This window comes from Hippopotamus amphibius, chromosome 12 (assembly GCF_030028045.1).
Source record: "Hippopotamus amphibius kiboko isolate mHipAmp2 chromosome 12, mHipAmp2.hap2, whole genome shotgun sequence".
Lineage (NCBI taxonomy): Eukaryota > Metazoa > Chordata > Mammalia > Artiodactyla > Hippopotamidae > Hippopotamus > Hippopotamus amphibius.
The window spans coordinates 83470360-83487676 of NC_080197.1; the positions used below are offsets into that span (position 1 = coordinate 83470360).

At 49.2% G+C, this 17317-nt stretch overlaps 3 protein-coding genes across 10 annotated transcripts in view; 2 read left to right on the forward strand and 1 right to left on the reverse strand.

Moving 5' to 3' along the window:
- The first annotated feature begins 839 nt into the window (after positions 1 to 839).
- NFE2 (nuclear factor, erythroid 2) lies at positions 840 to 7977 on the forward strand. 2 transcript variants are annotated; one of them, XM_057703186.1, is made up of 3 exons: positions 840 to 1135; positions 5313 to 5481; positions 6695 to 7977. In XM_057703186.1, the coding sequence occupies exons 2-3, from the start codon at positions 5368 to 5370 to the stop codon at positions 7700 to 7702; spliced, it is 1122 nt and encodes a 373-aa protein (XP_057559169.1). In that variant the 5' UTR covers positions 840 to 1135; positions 5313 to 5367; the 3' UTR covers positions 7703 to 7977. The 2 variants fall into 2 exon arrangements, with proteins under 2 accessions (XP_057559169.1, XP_057559170.1); XM_057703187.1 differs by lacking the exon at positions 840 to 1135 and adding an exon at positions 4893 to 5121.
- Positions 7978 to 9685: 1708 nt separating this feature from the next.
- Positions 9686 to 16204, reverse strand: HNRNPA1 (heterogeneous nuclear ribonucleoprotein A1). Of its 5 annotated transcripts, XR_009048480.1 has the most exons (12): positions 16085 to 16204; positions 15406 to 15522; positions 14985 to 15131; positions 14618 to 14828; positions 14428 to 14520; positions 14251 to 14343; positions 13932 to 14006; positions 13555 to 13713; positions 12869 to 13024; positions 12522 to 12587; positions 10030 to 10104; positions 9686 to 9827 (listed from the first exon to the last, which is right to left on the reverse strand). XR_009048480.1 is itself a non-coding variant. In XM_057703101.1 (11 exons), the coding sequence occupies exons 1-10, from the start codon at positions 16097 to 16099 to the stop codon at positions 12532 to 12534; spliced, it is 1122 nt and encodes a 373-aa protein (XP_057559084.1). In that variant the 5' UTR covers positions 16100 to 16204; the 3' UTR covers positions 9834 to 10104; positions 12522 to 12531. The 5 variants fall into 5 exon arrangements, 2 of the variants coding, with proteins under 2 accessions (XP_057559084.1, XP_057559083.1); XR_009048481.1 differs by lacking the exon at positions 13932 to 14006; XR_009048482.1 differs by lacking the exon at positions 13555 to 13713.
- A 564-nt stretch (positions 16205 to 16768) lies between these two features.
- CBX5 (chromobox 5) overlaps positions 16769 to 17317 on the forward strand; it is a 34302-nt gene continuing 33753 nt past the window's right edge. For 2 of the 3 annotated variants that reach the window (XM_057701738.1, XM_057701742.1), the window contains exon 1: positions 16769 to 16910. The gene's annotated coding sequence lies outside the window, so the exon portion shown is untranslated. The remainder of the gene's footprint in view (positions 16911 to 17317) is intronic. The other variant, XM_057701740.1, reaches the window with a different exon arrangement.

A 17317-nucleotide genomic window follows, 5' to 3' on the forward strand; every position in this document is an offset into this window, starting at 1 on the left:
GTCACTAAAAGTTAGGAGGAAGCAAGACTTTTCCCTAGTCTCTGGAGAGAGATCTGTTTGGCCTGGAACTTGGGTTGTGAATTGGAGGCAAATGGATGAATGAGTGACTTCTGGGGGTACTTACTGGCCTGCCTCAGAGCAGCCGTGGGTGCTGGGGGATGGACCTGATATCCTATACACGTGTCCTGGTTTGTCCAGGGTATGTGGCTGCCATGTGGCTGGGGTGCCTTGCCTGGAAGAAAGGACAGAGGGCATCTAGGGTCCCCTTGAAGGGACGTGAATAATGTCCCTGCTGGGCACCCCCCCCCCCCATCTCCCCTCACACACTGACAACAGACCTGGCCAAGAAAGAGGCTTTTGTCCTAGGACATCTGAGGCTGCAGGGGGAGGGGAGAAGGCTGCAGGTGAAAGGACACATCAAAGCAGCCGGCCCCTCCTCCCCAAAATCTCCCCTACCCCTTTCCCAGAACCTAGGCTTTCCTGAAATAAAAGCAGTGCCCTGAATGCCCACCTGTCTAACAGCTGGGATGCTAGACTTCTTGTCCTTTTCTTCAGCTGCCCTCCACCTGCCAGGACTCAGTTTCCCTGTCCCTAAGGGAGTCAAGGGGGCGAAGGGAAGGAGGTTACAACTTGTATAAAGTTTAGAGGTCACGCTACTACGGATCATCAGGTCGGAATTCACCATATGCATGGGAGAAACACAGAACTGGCTGGACTCCTGGGCTCAGAAGGAGGGCTGGGAGAGACTTGGAGCCATGCGTGCCCCCGCTGGCCGGGAGCATGGTAGGGGCGGGGTGTGGGCAGAAACCACACCGGGCTCAAGTTTCCTCTCTTGGCCAGAAGGGGCAGGAGGAGAGGAGGGCCACGGGGAAAGGGGAGGGTTGGAGGAAGGACTGAGAACTCAAGCCGAGGGCTGCAGAGAGGAGGCTGGTGCGCCGGCCCCGGAGCTCCCCGCACTCCGCCCAAGCCTCTACACTGGGCGCTCAGCGATGGCCCAGGGGCGGGGCACGGCCTTCCTCGGTTCTCAGAGGTAGCAGGGATCCTCACCCAGGAGGTGTCAGCCCAGGCCCAGCCTCCCCAGAGACAGCATCAGGAGCCTCATCTCTCTCCTCACCCTGCTTGGACCCCGCCACAGGTGCCTGAGGGCCAGGGTGGGGGGAGCATCCCAGGGGGATCCAGGGGCAAGCTGGGGAGGTGGAGGAGGCAGAGGGAGAAAAAAAACAACTTGCCGCATATTCCTAGGAGATCTCAGACCTTTCCAGGCTACCCCTGGTTTAGGAATTTGACATCTTCGGGAATTTCTCTAGGAGAAGACCTAGATGGCTTCATGAGCACGCTGCGATTCTTGGGGTGAAAGGCTGTGGATGGAGACCAGACTGTGGTCCCCTGAAGCATGCCTGAGGGGCTGCAGAGTGACCCTGAGTAACCCTTTGGCAGGTTGGCTGTGCTGGGGCAGCCAGTAGACTCTCAAGTGTATGGTACCAACCTCTCCTCTACTCCATTCTATCACACTGCCGCATCCAGCCATCTGGGGAGGTTTGGGGGAAGCTGAGGAATCTGAGGCAGTGGATGCCTAGATCGCCAAGACGTGTTGTTGCGGCAGGATGGACTGCTGGGGGTAGGGTGTACTGAGTTCTTGCTTCTCTTTGCCCGTTCTCTTCTCTGGGCCTGGAGCAGTAGGTATCAGCTGGAACTGGAAGGAAGAGGAAGGCATCCCACCCCAGCTTAGTTCCTTCTGACTGGGAATCTTGGCAGCTTGGGAGGTAGACGGCTGGGAAGCAGTGGAAGAGAAGAGGTCGGGGGTCACATCTGCTGGGGCTGAGATTCTCTAGTCATTGGCCCCTGAAGGACTGGAGTTGGGGTCTAGTGACCAAGTGACAGGATCGTAGAAACTTGTCCCTCTCTCCCTTGTTCCCATACACCTATTTGAGTCATGTTTGGCCCCAGGAGACTGAATGTTACTGTGATCGAATCTCTCCCCCCACCCCACTCACTCCCTCTTCCCACTTCTGCCTCACCCCCTTTTCCCTCTGTTCTCTTTCTTTCTCTCACTTCTACGTGCCTCTCCCTCTTTGGGGATCCTTCCTAATCTTTCTAAATAGGCTGCTCACCTGCCACGCCACACCCCAAGTTTTACTGATCCCTCCCCATTCTTTCACTGCCTCTACTGACACCTGGAGATGAGGGGTGGTCTAATAAGCCTCAAAACAGGGTCCCAGAGGCAGCCCTCTCTCTGTCTCTCCCCCTTGTCAAGGTGTTAGAGCCCTGGGGCAGCAGATGAGGCCAAATACCTTCATCTCCCCAGCATCCCTCCCCAAATGCTCCTTATTCTATACCCTAAACATATCCAGGTCACTCTGCGTGTACTCAGGGATTCTGATAAGATCTTTCCGGGTAAGCCCATCAGGATGGGAGTAAAGAGGATGGGTTATAGTTCCTGGAGGTGGTGTTCATCCCACCTGGATGCAGTGTTGGGGAGTGTGACCTCAAAGTGTGGGCTAAACTGGAAAGTGGGAACTGTTTGTTGTGAAAGAAAAGTACACAGGGAGGGATGCTCCACTTTCCCAGTATCTCTCCAGCTTCTGTACCCTCTGTGATGTTCTATTTGATCCAGTTCTGACTATACCCTCCTCCCTGAGCTACCCCACTGGCTGCCAGCCCCCTGGCCCGTCTTCAGGAAGGCAGGCTCTTAAGACCCAGAGGGGCATATGTTTGTTGTGTAGACCACCACCCATCCCTGAATGTCTGGGCAAAAACAGACTACTCCTTTTTGGCCTGGTGCAAACTTGCCATTGCACCAGAGAGCTGGTTGGAGCTGATCCTGAGGTTCTCCTTAACCACCTCTTTCCTAACCTCCTGCCTCCCCAGTGGCCCTTCTGGATACTCATTTCCCTGTCCCAGGGTGAGGGGAAGATTAAATTTCTGGTCTTTATGAAGAGGGGCTGATACCTAGTCTCAGAGACTGGGGCAGCCTAGAACCCAGCTTTGCCTAGGTCAAGGGTGTGAAGCTAGAGGTCTAGAGATTACTTGCCAGGCTCCTTTCTGGCTTTGTGTTCTTTCAAGTAAATCCATAGTGTTGGACCAGTTTAGTAGTTTTCAAAGTAGGGTGGCCCTCTGGCATCAGAAACACCAGGCCACTTGTTAAAATGCTGATTGCTGGGTACCTGCACCTATGAATTCAACTCGACAGGTCCGGGGTGGCTTTCAGTATTCTGTATTTTCACAAGCACCTCAGGTGAATGCAGCCCACCATAAAGTTTGTGATTGTCTGAGCCGGATGCAATCTACAGCAAGGAGGTTCTTCAGGTCTGTCTCCATTTAACGGGAGAGGCTGAATAGGAAGCGATTTGCCCCCAGGTCATGCAACTGGAAGGCCAGAGAACCTGGTCTCCTGCCTCCTAGGGCAGGATCTTTGTACTGCACCTAAGAGTCAGATCCGGGAAACTATAAGGAGGGACAAAACGGGGTGTGTGTGTGTGTGTGTGTGTGTGTGTATGTGTGTGTGAAGGACTATGAGGCAAGAGTCATTGTCCCTGCCCCCTAAACCCCTTCTCCATTCACTTTGCCTTTGGGCAATTTCCGCCAGAACCTGGGTGGGGGAAGGTGGGGTTCCGGTGTTGAAATGGCATCCTGGACAGACATAAACACCCCACCCTCTGCCCACTGGCCAAGGGCCTGTGCCTATACCAACTCCCAGCTCTGGGGATGGCAGTAGAACAAGGGGGTAGGGGCAGGGGCTAGGGGAGATCCTCCTTCAGAAGGACAATTTGCCGTTCTCACTAATTTTGTGGTGAGTCAAAGAGTGGATTCTATATGAAACAGCTGTGCTGGGCCATCCTTGTAGTGATCTAAGGTCACCCAGTCCTATGTTCTGTCCTATCCGTCTCCCCCACCCACCCAGCCTGCCTGCCTTTACTTACATGGCAAAGGTAGGGTGCAGTGTCTGACCCTAAGAGATCAGGAGGCCCCTGCCGCATCTACTTGAACTCTCTTGCTGAAGGCATGGAGAACAGATGAGGGTGAGATGGGTGTCAGGGAATAGGGAGGTGGGATGAAGAGAGAGGCTGCCAGAGAGACGATGAAGGCAGGGGTGAGGGGTTGCTGAGAACGTTGAGCTGTCCAAGCAGAGAGGGACCTCTTAGTTCAACGTGTCTCACTCCCTGGTTTTACAAATGAGGAAACAGAGGCTCAGAGAAATGCGACGGCTTGTCCGACATCACGCTGTGCTCTGCGGCAGAGCTGCAGCTAGAGCCCAGATCCGAAGAAAAGGGGCTGGCGGGAAGTATTCGAGCCTCTAAAGAAATATTCCCTAGAAGAGAAAAGAGATTGAGATTCCACAAAAAGAGTTGACTGTTGTCAACCACCAATAGAGTCTCGGCGTCTGGAGACACGGGAGCAGGAGCAGGAGCGGGAGGGCGCCTGGAAGGTGGGATAGGCTAGTAGAGCTAGCAACTGACCCTGCTGTTTATCAGCTTCTCAACTTCTGAATGGACCTTATAGGATCTTTGTGAAAATCAATCTCATAAATGAATACTTATAAACCACCAGCTCAGTTCTTGACAAATGCCGAATACGTCTCTGCTGTGGTTATTACATGACGTAAGGAGAGAAAAGACCCCTGGTTGTGTGGGGTGGGGTATAGCCAAGATGACCCTGTGGGACACAGGGCAGAGGTCCGGTGTCTCCAGGGACCATTCCTCCTCTGCTGCCTGCTGCCGATAAACCTCTTATCTGGCCCAGGCAGGGAAGCCAGGGCCGGGATAGGAGGAGAGGGCAGGGCTGCTATCAGCCACCAGGCCTGGGCCATATCTCAGAGAAGGGGAGGGGCTGTCTGCTTGGCTCTTCCCACAACACACTCCTTGGGGATCCCCAAGCACTCACTCTCATCTTGGAAAGAAAAGACTGAGATCCTAAAACTGAAGGCAGAGGAGGAGAGCAGGAGTGATCCCTGATGTGGCTGCAGGAAACAGGAGAAATAAAAAACCCTAGATGATGTGACTTTTGTCCTGGCCAGTGATACAGTTTTGAGGAGTAAAACAGAGGGGAATGAGAAGGCATCTTGTCTAAGAAGAAGATAAACACCTACTGTGCTCCCAAAGGAACTGCCTACAGCCATAGCAGGTGAGATAGAGATAACAGGGCAGAAAAAGGCTTTCTGGCTCAAGGAGCTGGTTATTAGTCCAGCATGAATGGTGGGGGATGAGGTGTCTCTTTCCCTCAGGTCAAGCTGGAGGGAGCATCTCCACGGAGGAGGACAAAACTGCTGACCCACGGCAGGAGCGGTCCTAACCCCTGTTTCTCCTTTGACACAGATTGCTGGAATCATTCGGGCTTTCGGGACCTTGGACCAGGCCCTGGCCCAGTAGGATGCCCCCGTGTCCTCCCCAGCAGAGCAGGAACAGGGTGACACAGCTGCCCACTCCGGAGCTGGGTGAGATGGAACTGACTTGGCAAGAGATCATGTCCATCACTGAGCTGCAGGTGAGCAGGGTTGTGGGGGCGGCAGTGGGGAGAGGGAAAAGCAGAGAAACAGGGATTCTGGCTGGCACTGAGACGGTGGGGGGCCTGGAGCAAGCAGAGCCCAGGGTCTCGAGAGGGAAATGATCCAGGCACTGTAAAAGGAAGGGCCAGAATCTGGAGTCGAGGGCCCTCTGGATGGAAGACCGGAGCACTGAGGGGGAGGGGGTGTGGATGAGCAGGAGATAGGCGTGGTGGGGAAGGAAGGATCTGATTGGGGGTGTAAGCTCTCTCGGCAGCCACTCTACTCAGGTCTCGCTACCCCACCTCCTGCCCCGCCTTCCCTTCCTCACCTTCTTGTGTTGTGACCTGCTCCAATCCTGCCCATCTTCTTCCCTCATTTCCTCCCCCTGCCCTCAGCAGCTGGGCCCCTTTCCCTCAGGTAGAAGAGCTGTAGTTCAGGGGCCTTGGGAAGGGGGGTCAGACTATGCCGGGGTCCTCTCCTCCTGCCAGTTGGACAAAGGGGTGTCTGTTGGCCTAACAATGATCCCTTTGTCCCCAGCTGGGCTGGAGCAGGGTGGCTCCCCGATGTGGGTTGGGGGCCCTGTTTCCAGCATGTTCTCTCCTCCTCTCTGCACCTGGGCAGGGACAGAGGGACGGAAGAGGAGAGGGCAGAGCTTGTGCTGGCTCCCCAAGGTAACTCTCAGCCCCAGAGCTGGCTCTGCGCCCACCCCTTTCTCTCCCCTGCCACCATGCCTGGCCCCTCAGGATCTGCCCTAAGCCCTCTTCCCACACAGCAGCTCCCTCTGCTGGGCACCCAGGGCATGGCCAGGGTCTGAACTTGACCCTTGGACCCTAGAAAACGGCAGCAGGAAAAGGGTTCCAAGGGTCATCCTGGAGGGACTCCTTATCTTCCTGAAGGAAATAAAGGGACATGAGCCATTTCAATCCAGTAAGAACTCCTCCTGAAGAAGAAGGGATTCCACAATTGTTGCAGGGTTAGGTAGTCCTTTCTGCAGTCTGACCTCAGAGACGTCCCTTCCTGTTTACGCTGCTTTCCTCGTGAACTAGCTGTATCACAACTTCGCCAGAAGCTTTCAATGATTCTTAGCACCATTCGTTTCCTTTGTGATCACCTCACTGGGTCTTTCAGAGGGGTCCAGCTTGGTTCTGAGAGAGAGCTGCTTTCTTCTCTTCCTCAGCCTGTCTCCAAACCTCTTGGTATCTTTTCTTGCAGGGCCTAAATGCTCCAAATGAACCATCGTTTGAGCCCCCAGCCCCAGTCCCATACCCTGCGGCCCCGCCACCTCCGAGTTACTGCCCCTGCTCAATCCACCCGGAAGCTGGCTTCCCCCTCCCTCCACCACCTTATGAGCTCCCGGCACCCACATCTCATGTCCCAGACCCCCCATACTCCTATGGCAACATGACTGTACCGGCCTCCAAGCCACTGACCCTCTCAGGCCTACTCAGTGACCCCCTCCCAGACCCCTTGGCCCTCCTGGACATTGGGTTGTCAGCGGGGCCATCCAAGCCTCAGGAAGACCCAGAATCCGACTCAGGATTATCCCTCAACTATAGCGACGCCGAATCTCTTGAGCTGGAGGGGACAGAGGCTGGCCGGCGTCGCAGCGAGTATGTAGAGATGTACCCAGTGGAGTACCCCTACTCACTAATGCCCAACTCCTTGGCCCACCCCAACTATGCCTTGCCACCTGCCGAGAACCCCTTAGCCTTAGAGCCTTCCTCGGGCCCCGTGCGGGCCAAGCCCACGGCACGGGGGGAGGCGGGGAGTCGGGACGAGCGTCGGGCTCTGGCCATGAAGATCCCCTTCCCCACGGACAAGATCGTCAACTTGCCGGTAGATGACTTCAACGAGCTGTTGGCGCGGTACCCGCTGACGGAGAGCCAGCTGGCACTAGTCCGGGACATCCGAAGGCGGGGCAAGAACAAGGTGGCCGCCCAGAACTGTCGCAAGAGAAAGCTGGAGACCATCGTGCAGCTGGAGCGGGAACTGGAGCGGCTGGGCAGCGAGCGGGAGCGGCTTCTCCAGGCCAGAGGCGAGGCCGACCGGACCCTGGAGGTCATGCGCCAACAGCTGACCGAGTTGTACCGTGACATTTTCCAGCACCTGCGGGATGAAGCAGGCAACAGCTACTCCCCTGAAGAGTATGCGCTGCACCAGGCTGCTGATGGGGCCATCTTCCTGGTGCCCCGGGGCACCAAGATGGAGGCCACAGACTGAGCTGGCCAGAGGTGGGGGACTGGTGATGGAGGTTTCCTTCATTCTCTTCTGATAAAGGTACTCCCAACCTCTGAGGCCCAGAATGAGCTGGGTTCTGTAGACCAGGAAGGGACCCCAGTGGCAAATCTGGCATTTAGAAGGTCCAATGTGTGTTCAGTGAGGCTTGCCTGGAGGCGAGGATGTGAGGGGAGGGCTGGAATCTCTCTTCTGTGATTCAGTTTCCTAGGTCTCCAATCTCTTGTTTGAGCTTTGGTATATAAAGCACTCTACAGAAATAGCCTTCCGCTGTGTCTTCCTTCTTGAGGGCAGTTGATGAAGCGGAGTGCTCCTCAGAGCTCACTGCCTGTTGGTGGTGGGAGCGAGTTCTGCTGAGCTTGCTTCTTTCCCCTGAGGCTCTGTATGAGGATGGGACACCTGGTGCTTGGGCCTGAGCACGTGATCTACCACCTTCATCTCACAGCCAGGGGTCGTGGATGATTGGAGGAGCCCCACCTTCTGGGGTGGCCCCCTTTATAGAGCTGGGATTGCTTCCAGAGCTGGCTAGACCCTCTCTGAGAGGTCCCTGAGGGTTAGGCCTCTCCTTTTCAAACTTGGAGCACTGAAAAACCTGGAATGCTCACGGGCCTTTTTTTCTGTTTTCCCCTCCTCGTGCCTACTTCTAAGGGACTCGCTCAGCCTGGGTCCTGATGTGCCACAGGTCTCTTAGAAGACTGAGTGAGCTGTTCTTGATTGAAATGAGAGAACCTGATTGGATACCCAAGTTTCAGGGGATTTCACATCCAGGTCTGGGTAAAACCTGTTCCACAGTGGAGCACAGTATGCATTTTGGCAAAATCTTCCACCTCCCCGGGTATGTTAGACAGATGTTACCCAGTTCTTGTTTTGGTGCCCCCCAGCCCCATCCTTGAAGATCTAGGGCCTTCTATTAGCGTAGCAGACAGAAATGCTCAGAGTGGAATCTTCATGCTTACAGATTCAGAAAAATGTGGTCTCTAGGGAAAGCTTCCTATTTGTAATAGAAAACAGCCCAACTTCTCAGCTTTCTCAAAAACTTGAAAACGTGGGATCAAGTGGTAATGAGATTGTCTAGTAATGAAATTAGTTCCATTTGATTAGTTTGCTTAAGGGATATCAGATATCATTTTAAGCAAACTCACAAGTTAATTCGGAGGCAAATTTAGACATTTATTCGACAAATATTTACTAGGCACCTAATAAGCTCTAGGTATTGTTCCAGGCATTGGAGATACAGTGAACAGGCGACACCTCTCATGGAGGTACACTGTAGTGGGGAAGACCCTCAGATACACATATTTATCAGTACCTAGGGCAAAAGATTAAAGGGTGGGTCACAAGAATTTGAATGTGGTAATTATCTTTCTTGAGATTATTTCCCCCATCTGAAAATTTATACAGGGAATTTACTTTTTAGCAAACTGGTAGCCTGAGTTATTCTATCCCTCCAAACCATGGTTGGGTGAAGACTCATTTAATAAATGGAGATTCTTACTTGTAATTTTGATTCAACAGCACCTGTTGGCCTTTACTACAATTTGATTTTCCTTTGCCAGGAAAGCTACAAAACAGACATGTTCAACAGGAGCAATAGTGAACAGCCTGCTTCTAAATGGGTCAAGATTTATTCCTGCAGTGAAAGTAAACCAGTTTCTGACTTCACTAAACCACACATGCTGATGGGACAAACAATAGTGATATATAGCGTTAGAATCACTTCCAACAAACCCAGTCCCTCACCACCTGAATTAACATGCAGCTTTGCCTAAAGCATTTATATCGCAGTATTCTTTAAATAGCTACAGTGACTACAGGGAAACATTGGTAAGGAATGAGGATAAAATTCTGGTTTGCCATTAACTCCTGTTATTTCCTGTCCTCAAACTTCATCTGCTAAAGAACATGCAATAGCAAGTTATTTACCATAAATATCAAAGGGAGACAAAGAAAACAAGAAATGAAACCAAGTTAAATGTATTTTATTTTTAAAAAGCCCATTCACAAAATCGAATGATTAATTCAAGCTGCACAGCAGCTAATGACTACTGCATAGCAGTAATAATGTAAATGAAGCACAGTGGCTCAGATAAAGGTCCTTGTAAGGATGGTCCTGCAAAAAGAAGAAAAAAGTATTTACATAATCAGGTGAAAGATTCTACAATTACGTCCATTATCTTTACTGAGAATCCAATTGCTTTCACAGTGTCTATTAGACAAAAGGCCAAATTCTGAGATCTTTTTTTTGGTTCTGAGGCACAGCCTGCCATTTTACCTTGGGAATACTAAGCAACTGTTACTTCATGAAAACTTACCTTTTAGCCATGAGCTTGAACCGGAGTTTCTGTGTTTTTTTAAGAGTTGATAAGCCTGTAGTAGCACACTCCTCCCTAGAAAAGTAAACAGCCTTTAGAACTAGCTTTCTTCAGAGACAAGGTCCATCTCAGGCTAAACCTCCCACCCCCCACTAATGGTCCACCCACCCTCCCGCCACCACTTTGGGGAAGATTCTAATGCATTACTTTGAGCCATTGTTTTAAGTAAATAGGTCAAAGGAAAGTAGGAAATACAGAAATTAAAGGGTAAAAATATATCACAATAGAAGTAATTAAAGTGCTCACTTCCTTCAATTGGGAGCCACCAAAAGTAGGGTATCAATTTAAAGCAATTCATTTCCAGAAAAACCAAGTTCAGCTTAACTGGACTAGTTTTGGCTCAATATATTAAAGAAAATATAAGAGAAAGCTGGATTTTAGAGAGCTATATGGATGTAAGTAAAATCTGTTCTTACCTACCAGCATAGCAATAAAACCTTTTCTCCTGGTTCTGACTGCTAGTCCTAAGAGTCAGGTGTGCCTTACTCTTGTCTGCCTCCTTCCTTGCGATGGTCACTGAAACTTCACTCCCTCCTAGCTTTCATGGAGGTGCCGTGGCCTGCCCCTGGCTTATCTGTACTCCACATACCACAAGTGTCTACTCTCAGCTGTAGAGTGTCTGAGCTCGGAGCCATTCGCGCTATACTTGCTAGCAGTTCCTAGTAGCTGAACATCTCTCCTGGATCTTTAAAGGCATTGTCACGAATCCTGAGGTATCTGCAAACTCCCTCAATAGTTAAGGTTCCACCTGCCATTGCAAACTCAGCCAGTATCAAGCCCATGGAACTATTATCCCATGCTTTCCCACCCACCTCCAACACCCACCCACCTCCCACCCAACCCCTCCCCAAACTTCCAAGTAACACACCCACGGGATGGAATACACAGTCCTAGTAATAAACAAATCTCTATGCTACTAGGTACAATGGCACTGAAATTGAGGGCACCAAAGGGAGGGCTCAAAGGAAGCTATATACAAATAACAATGATTGGATATTAAGTAAACTGTTATAAAGCTTTAGAAATCATTTTCTATACAATCAACATTTTAGGATGGTTGTGTGCTCTTGTACCACGTTTAAAGGAAAACTGCAGTTAGCATGAATTTAAGTAGATAATTTGGTTCCTTATCACATTAATTTTTATCTTCATACAGAGAACTACTAGTGTGGTCAATCCAGAAACCTACATTAAGACCCACCCCACCACAAAAACTGCAGTTTTCCTTTAATGTAAGCCTGTTTTTGTGTTAAGAGTAAAATTCTTACTGGTACTGGTCAGTTTAAAAAGGTCTCCCCAAAACTTCTATCTTGTGGATTTATGGGGTGGCATTAGCCAGCAGCTGGTTTCTATTCTCTGGCAGAGTTTTGAACTTGACTTGTGATAAAAAGCATTCAACATTATCAGGGGTAGCGGGTAGGGAAGGTCCAAAGCTCTGCCAGTCCCAAATCCATACAGTTGTCATTCCATTCAAGAGGGTATTAAATCGTTTATTGATTACACATGATAATGGATGATACACAAGCTTCATTCCCATCTGTAACTTTATCTGGTACCATAATTCAATTTAGATATATTGCATAGGATGTGCCAACAATCATAATATTAATAACCAAAAAAATTCCGTGACTTTGCTTGGGTGACCCTTTTAAAGGTGAACTCCAGGTCACAACACAGTAACTGTCAGTTCAACTACACCACGGTTTCTGAAGACAATAGCTTCTCCACCAAAGCAGGTTGTAAATCAATTTCAAATGGAACCTGGCATCACCCTGAAGGAATTCTAACTTCACACTGTTGGGGTAATTTACCAAAATGGCTTCAGAGTAGACTAACTTTACACAGCACGTTTAAAAAAAGACACATTTATTCAGCGTCATGATCAGACTATTACATTTAGCAATCAACAGCATGGGTGCAAAAAAAAAAAAAAAAAAAAAAAAATCTACATTAAAACCCTTTGTTGGAATGCTTTACACTTTCCACAAAACAGAAACTAAAATAACCTGTTATACAATTAGTCACAAATACAGTCCTCGAGTTTTTTTTGCCCATACACATGAGTATTGTCTAAAACATGTCTTCTTTGTAGCAGCTAGGCCCTGCCACCACTGTGCTTGGCTGAGTTCACAAATCTGTTGTAACCTGTAGCTTCCCTGTCACTTCTCTGGCTCTCCTCTCCTGCTAAGCTTTGTTTCCTGTTGAACAATATGGAATAAAGTTGTTAATCTAAACATATTAAGACTCAAGGCTACAATCCAATAGCAAGTTGTTTCCCACAAATTTTGCTGATCTGAATATTAACTTAATATCCACAATTTTACTGTAATTATAATGTTAACTATGTTGCACTGCTCAGCTACATTAGGGTTACTGGGTTCATTATTAATTACAAGAAAATTAAGTGAAAACAAAAAAAGGTGTTCACTTACCTGGCAGTAATTAAAACCTTCTGCCGCTGCCATAGCTACTGCTGCTGCTGGAACCGCCATAGCCACCTAAGAACAAATTTGTCCCCTTAAGCATTAGAAGTACCAACAGTAACAGTAATGCTTTCATATTTGGGGCTTATATATATTGGTATTATATATGTAAGTTCAAATTCACAAGTTTGGGCTCACATGATTTTCCCAACTCAACTACAAGTTACCAGTCATTTAAAATCTCCTCAAGATCTAAAATTGTCAGTTTTTCACTTTCTACATCTGCACTGCCTAAAGATCTAACGTCTTCCTCAACGGTAACAGTTTAGCCCTCCAATACCGCATATATACCATACCTTGGTTTCGTGGTTTGGCAAAGTATTGGCCTCCACCGCCATAGGGGCCAGAGCTTCTGCCTCCAAAGTTCCCTCCTTTCATGGGTCCAAAATTTGAAGATTGATTGTTGTAATTGCCAAAATCATTGTAGCTTCCACCACCTCCAAAATTGCTTCCTAAGGATGGAAAAGAGGGCCTTTATTTGTTACTCGGGGAAAATGGTATGATAAAACTCTAGTGTTCAGAGTGAAAAATGTTGCTTGATCTGCCTTGCTCCCAAACTATCTTTGTATTTCATCCTTTCTGGGCCAGGCATTCAGTTGAATAATCCAATAATTTAAAAAAAGTTTACCTGACTCACCATGGTATAGTCAACAGTCTGTTCTCTTGCCTTCAAGGCCTTTACCCATATGGGGCACAGCAAACACATGCTGGATACATCAACTAAGTGCCTAAGATCCCAATAGTTAAATCCTGCTGGAAGCTAACCTAATTCCAGTTGAAAACACCACTATCCACTTATCCATCTATTTGGGAGTGAGGCGGCCCCAGCTTAAAGCTAGGAGGAGGTAGCATTACAAGCCCATTAAAAAAGTACCATGCAGCGTAACACACAATGCTTTAAGAGCGTCAAGTTTCCATATAGATAAACTCTAAAAGGCTAATCTAGCTATTGCACCAAGTACTTGGATCACTGGATACCTACCACTACCACCGCCAAAGCCGCCTCCGCCTCCTCCGTTGTTATAGCTGTCATAGCTGCCACTCCCGCCATAGCCACTGCCCTGGTTTCCATAACCCTGTCCACCACTTCCATAGCCTCTGCTTCCTCCAGAGTAACCAGGGCCGCCTCCTCCATAACCACCTACAAGGATACAATTCTTCTCAATAAGACAAAAGTATTCAACAATCAAATTCTGTGCAAGCATGGTGGCTAAAGGCCTGCTCACAACATCTCATAACATGCTATTATTAGGTCAGAGTTGAGCTTATCATGCACTAGAGTTTTAGTCTCTACTAGCCTATTCTAAAGGTTACCAAAACTTTCTACCTGTGGTTCCTTAGAAAACATACAAAACTTACCATCATTACCAAATCCATTATAGCCATCCCCACTGCCACCATATCCACCACCACCGCGGCTGCCACCAAAGCCACCTGGAAAAAAGTGGAATTCAAAAACCAGGTTTGAAGTATGTGGACTGCATACAAATTATCCCCTTCTAAGTCTAAATTTTATAAAGCATTAAATTAGTAAATTATTTCCATATGTAAGACTAACTACTGGTTAGTGAGAAGCCAGAACATTTGAATTAAAATTTAATTTCAAACAAGTCATCTGGGGGTAATTATAACTTACTATTAATATTAACTCTTATTAGTAAACTATAACCATACATACCTCGACCACTGAAGTTTCCTCCACGACCAAAGTTGTCATTCCCACCAAAACCACCTCCACGACCACCACCAAAGTTTCCAGAACCACTTCGACCTGAAGAAACAGGTTTAAGTGTTAGGCTATACAAGTTGGATTACTCAAAATTATGTTTAAGGGTTAAGTAAGTAACAAACACACCTCTCTGACTCGATGAAGCACTAGCCATCTCTTGCTTAGATAGGGCTTTCCTTACTTCACAGTTGTGGCCATTCACAGTATGGTACTTCTGAACTAAAAAATTTTGAAGATAAAGAGAACACCATTTCAGGGTTTAGATTACAGCAGGGATTTCAGAACCCTTGGCAAGTGCCAGCCACCTAATACTTACTGACAATCTTGTCTACGGAGTCATGGTCATCAAAGGTTACGAAAGCAAAGCCTCTCTTTTTGCCACTGCCTCGGTCAGTCATGATTTCAATCACTTCAATTTTCCCATACTGTTCAAAATAATCTCTTAAGTGATGTTCCTCAGTGTCTTCTTTAATGCCACCGACAAAAATCTTTTTCACAGTTAAGTGGGCACCAGGTCTTTGAGAATCCTAACACCAAAAACATTAAGTTAACTTTACTTGTATTTGCAAAACCCATCCCCAAGTTAAAAATGTTAAGTCTGTTACACCCCGAAATGCTAAGTCCCCCTAGTGGCACACTTCCAAATGACTAATGGTCGGGGGGAAAAAAAAAAAATCACTCACTTCTCTTGAGACGGCCCTCTTTGGTTCCACAACTCTTCCATCCACCTTGTGTGGCCTTGCATTCATGGCCGCATCCACCTCCTCCACAGTGGCATAGGTGACAAACCCGAAGCCTCTGGAGCGCTTCGTGTTTGGATCCCTCATTACCTTAAATATTTAATAGGTGGTAAGTAAGATCGCAGAAACGACTACCTTTTCTACTTCGAGAAAGACAAGAGGAAACTTTATACCAACTCTTTACCTGAAAGCCTTCAATTTCCCACTAACCACCTAAAGTAAATCAGTTGGGCACTTTCAAATCAGTTAGAGCCACACCTTACTTACAACTGTAATCCCATTAGCTTTCAGACAGTAACTTACAGCAAGCTACGCCAAGGAAATCAACTAGTCCTACGACCCCTTTGTCTCCTTCAAGTCTTACCACACAGTCTGTGAGCGTTCCCCATTGCTCAAAATGGCTCCTCAGACTCTCATCGGTTGTTTCAAAGCTCAAACCTCCGATGAAGAGCTTCCGCAGCTGTTCGGGCTCTTTGGGAGACTAGGAGTAGGGGGAAAAAAGCGATTAAGGGGGGCTATAACGCAAAGCACCTTTCAGTTCCAAGAAGCAAAACGAAAGCTAGATGGCAACGTACGAAGCACTTATTGTTCCCTCGGGTCGCAGCAAGCCACGTGCTTCTCCCCATAGGGGGAGGCGGTACGTTGGGGGCTGGGTGGGCTGAAAACGGCCGAGCGCATGCGTCCCTTACTCTCCCTTCGACGCAGGCGCAACAAAAGGACTGGGAGGAAGGACTACATCGCAAATATCGGACTATAACTGCTCTTTAAAAAAGTCGCCCACTGAGACAAGGTAAAAAACAGACTGAATGTGCTTAAAAGTTTTCCAAGGAAGACCGAGCCCGGCGTGATAGCGAACAGTAGCAGCACGACAGCCTCATGGCGAGGAGAACAAAATGGCGACCTCAACTTAGGGAGGGGTAGGCCCAGGCAGCGACCGAAGAACCGCTGAACGGGCTGCGGCAAGCAGCCAAACCAGGCCGCACCCTACTGAGCTCAAGAAAGCGAGAGAAAGAAAATTTAGCGGGAGAGAGCGTCTTACTCACCTCTGACTTGGACATGACGGCAGTGGAGGGGGGAGACGTCAACGATGCTTACTCGGCGGTGTCCACGGGCAGAAAGGAGTAACCTATCCAGCGCATCTGCCAGCCTACCTTCGGCCTCGCTTTTTTATCCCGCCTCCTCGCTTTCGGCATTGGTAGACTCCGCCCCTGAGTAGCTCTGATTGGACATTTGAAACAGCTTCCCCCTACCATTGGTCTCTGGTACTGCATTGCTGTGTAACGTCATCCGTTTGGGCGTTCTACGCAGTCTCCACCCCTCGGGGTCTATTGGCTCCGGAGTAATATTATTCTTAACTAGTCTGATTGGCTAGTCAACCAGTCATTCATGTTTGAATGTACTTTGGGTATTTAAATAACTTTTTAATCCTTTACGCCCCGAATTTTATATGAAGCTCATCTGGCAAACCACGATTAATACTATGTATCAGGAAAGTAGTTAGCATGTCACAATTTTGGGGGGGGGGTCGGGCAACGACTGCCTGCTGAGCGCATGTGTAGTAAAATGGCGAGTTTACGCAGGCGCATTAAGAAGTTCCGCTTGGCGCTTGGAACACGTGAAATGGCGGGCAGGAGACAGCCGCGAACCTCAAGCGCCTGCGTAGTGGCGGGAGCTGGGCCGCTTTTTGCGCAGGCGTAATGGGCGGGGAAAGGGTCCACTCCTAGGATTGGTCGCGCAGGCGCAGGGAAGGATCCGTTTTGGCGGGCGGTTGGCGTTGCGCAGAAGGCGGCGGCGGCGGTGGCTTGTGGTGCGGCCTTACCACAGAGGAACAGGGGAAACGTTAGCGTGAGTGATCGGTCTCTATCCCGGGTAAGTGGCGACAGTCTTGCCTACGCATACGAGGTCTTGAACCGACTCCAGCTGGCCCCATTATTGTGTGAAATGAATGGACCGCGGGGTGGGGGCTCGTGAAGGGGGGAGCGGTGGGTCCACCCAGCCAATGGAAGAACAGGGGCGGGATGTTTTATCCCCGTAGGTTCTGTGGAGCTTTGCAGCCGAAGAGTTTGACTGGCGAGTGTATAGGCCAATTGGGTCTGCCTTTAGCTGCCGACTGACCGGTCCTTGGGCCATTGGTATGTGGGAGGCGGGCTTTCTCCTCCTGAGCAGCCGCTCACAGAGCCAGTGAGCACGAAGCGCGCGGTAGGTTGGGCTCCTCCAAGAGGCAGCGGTTTGAACTCCAGTGGGGGATGCGGGACTTGGGCGGTTAGATGGATGGG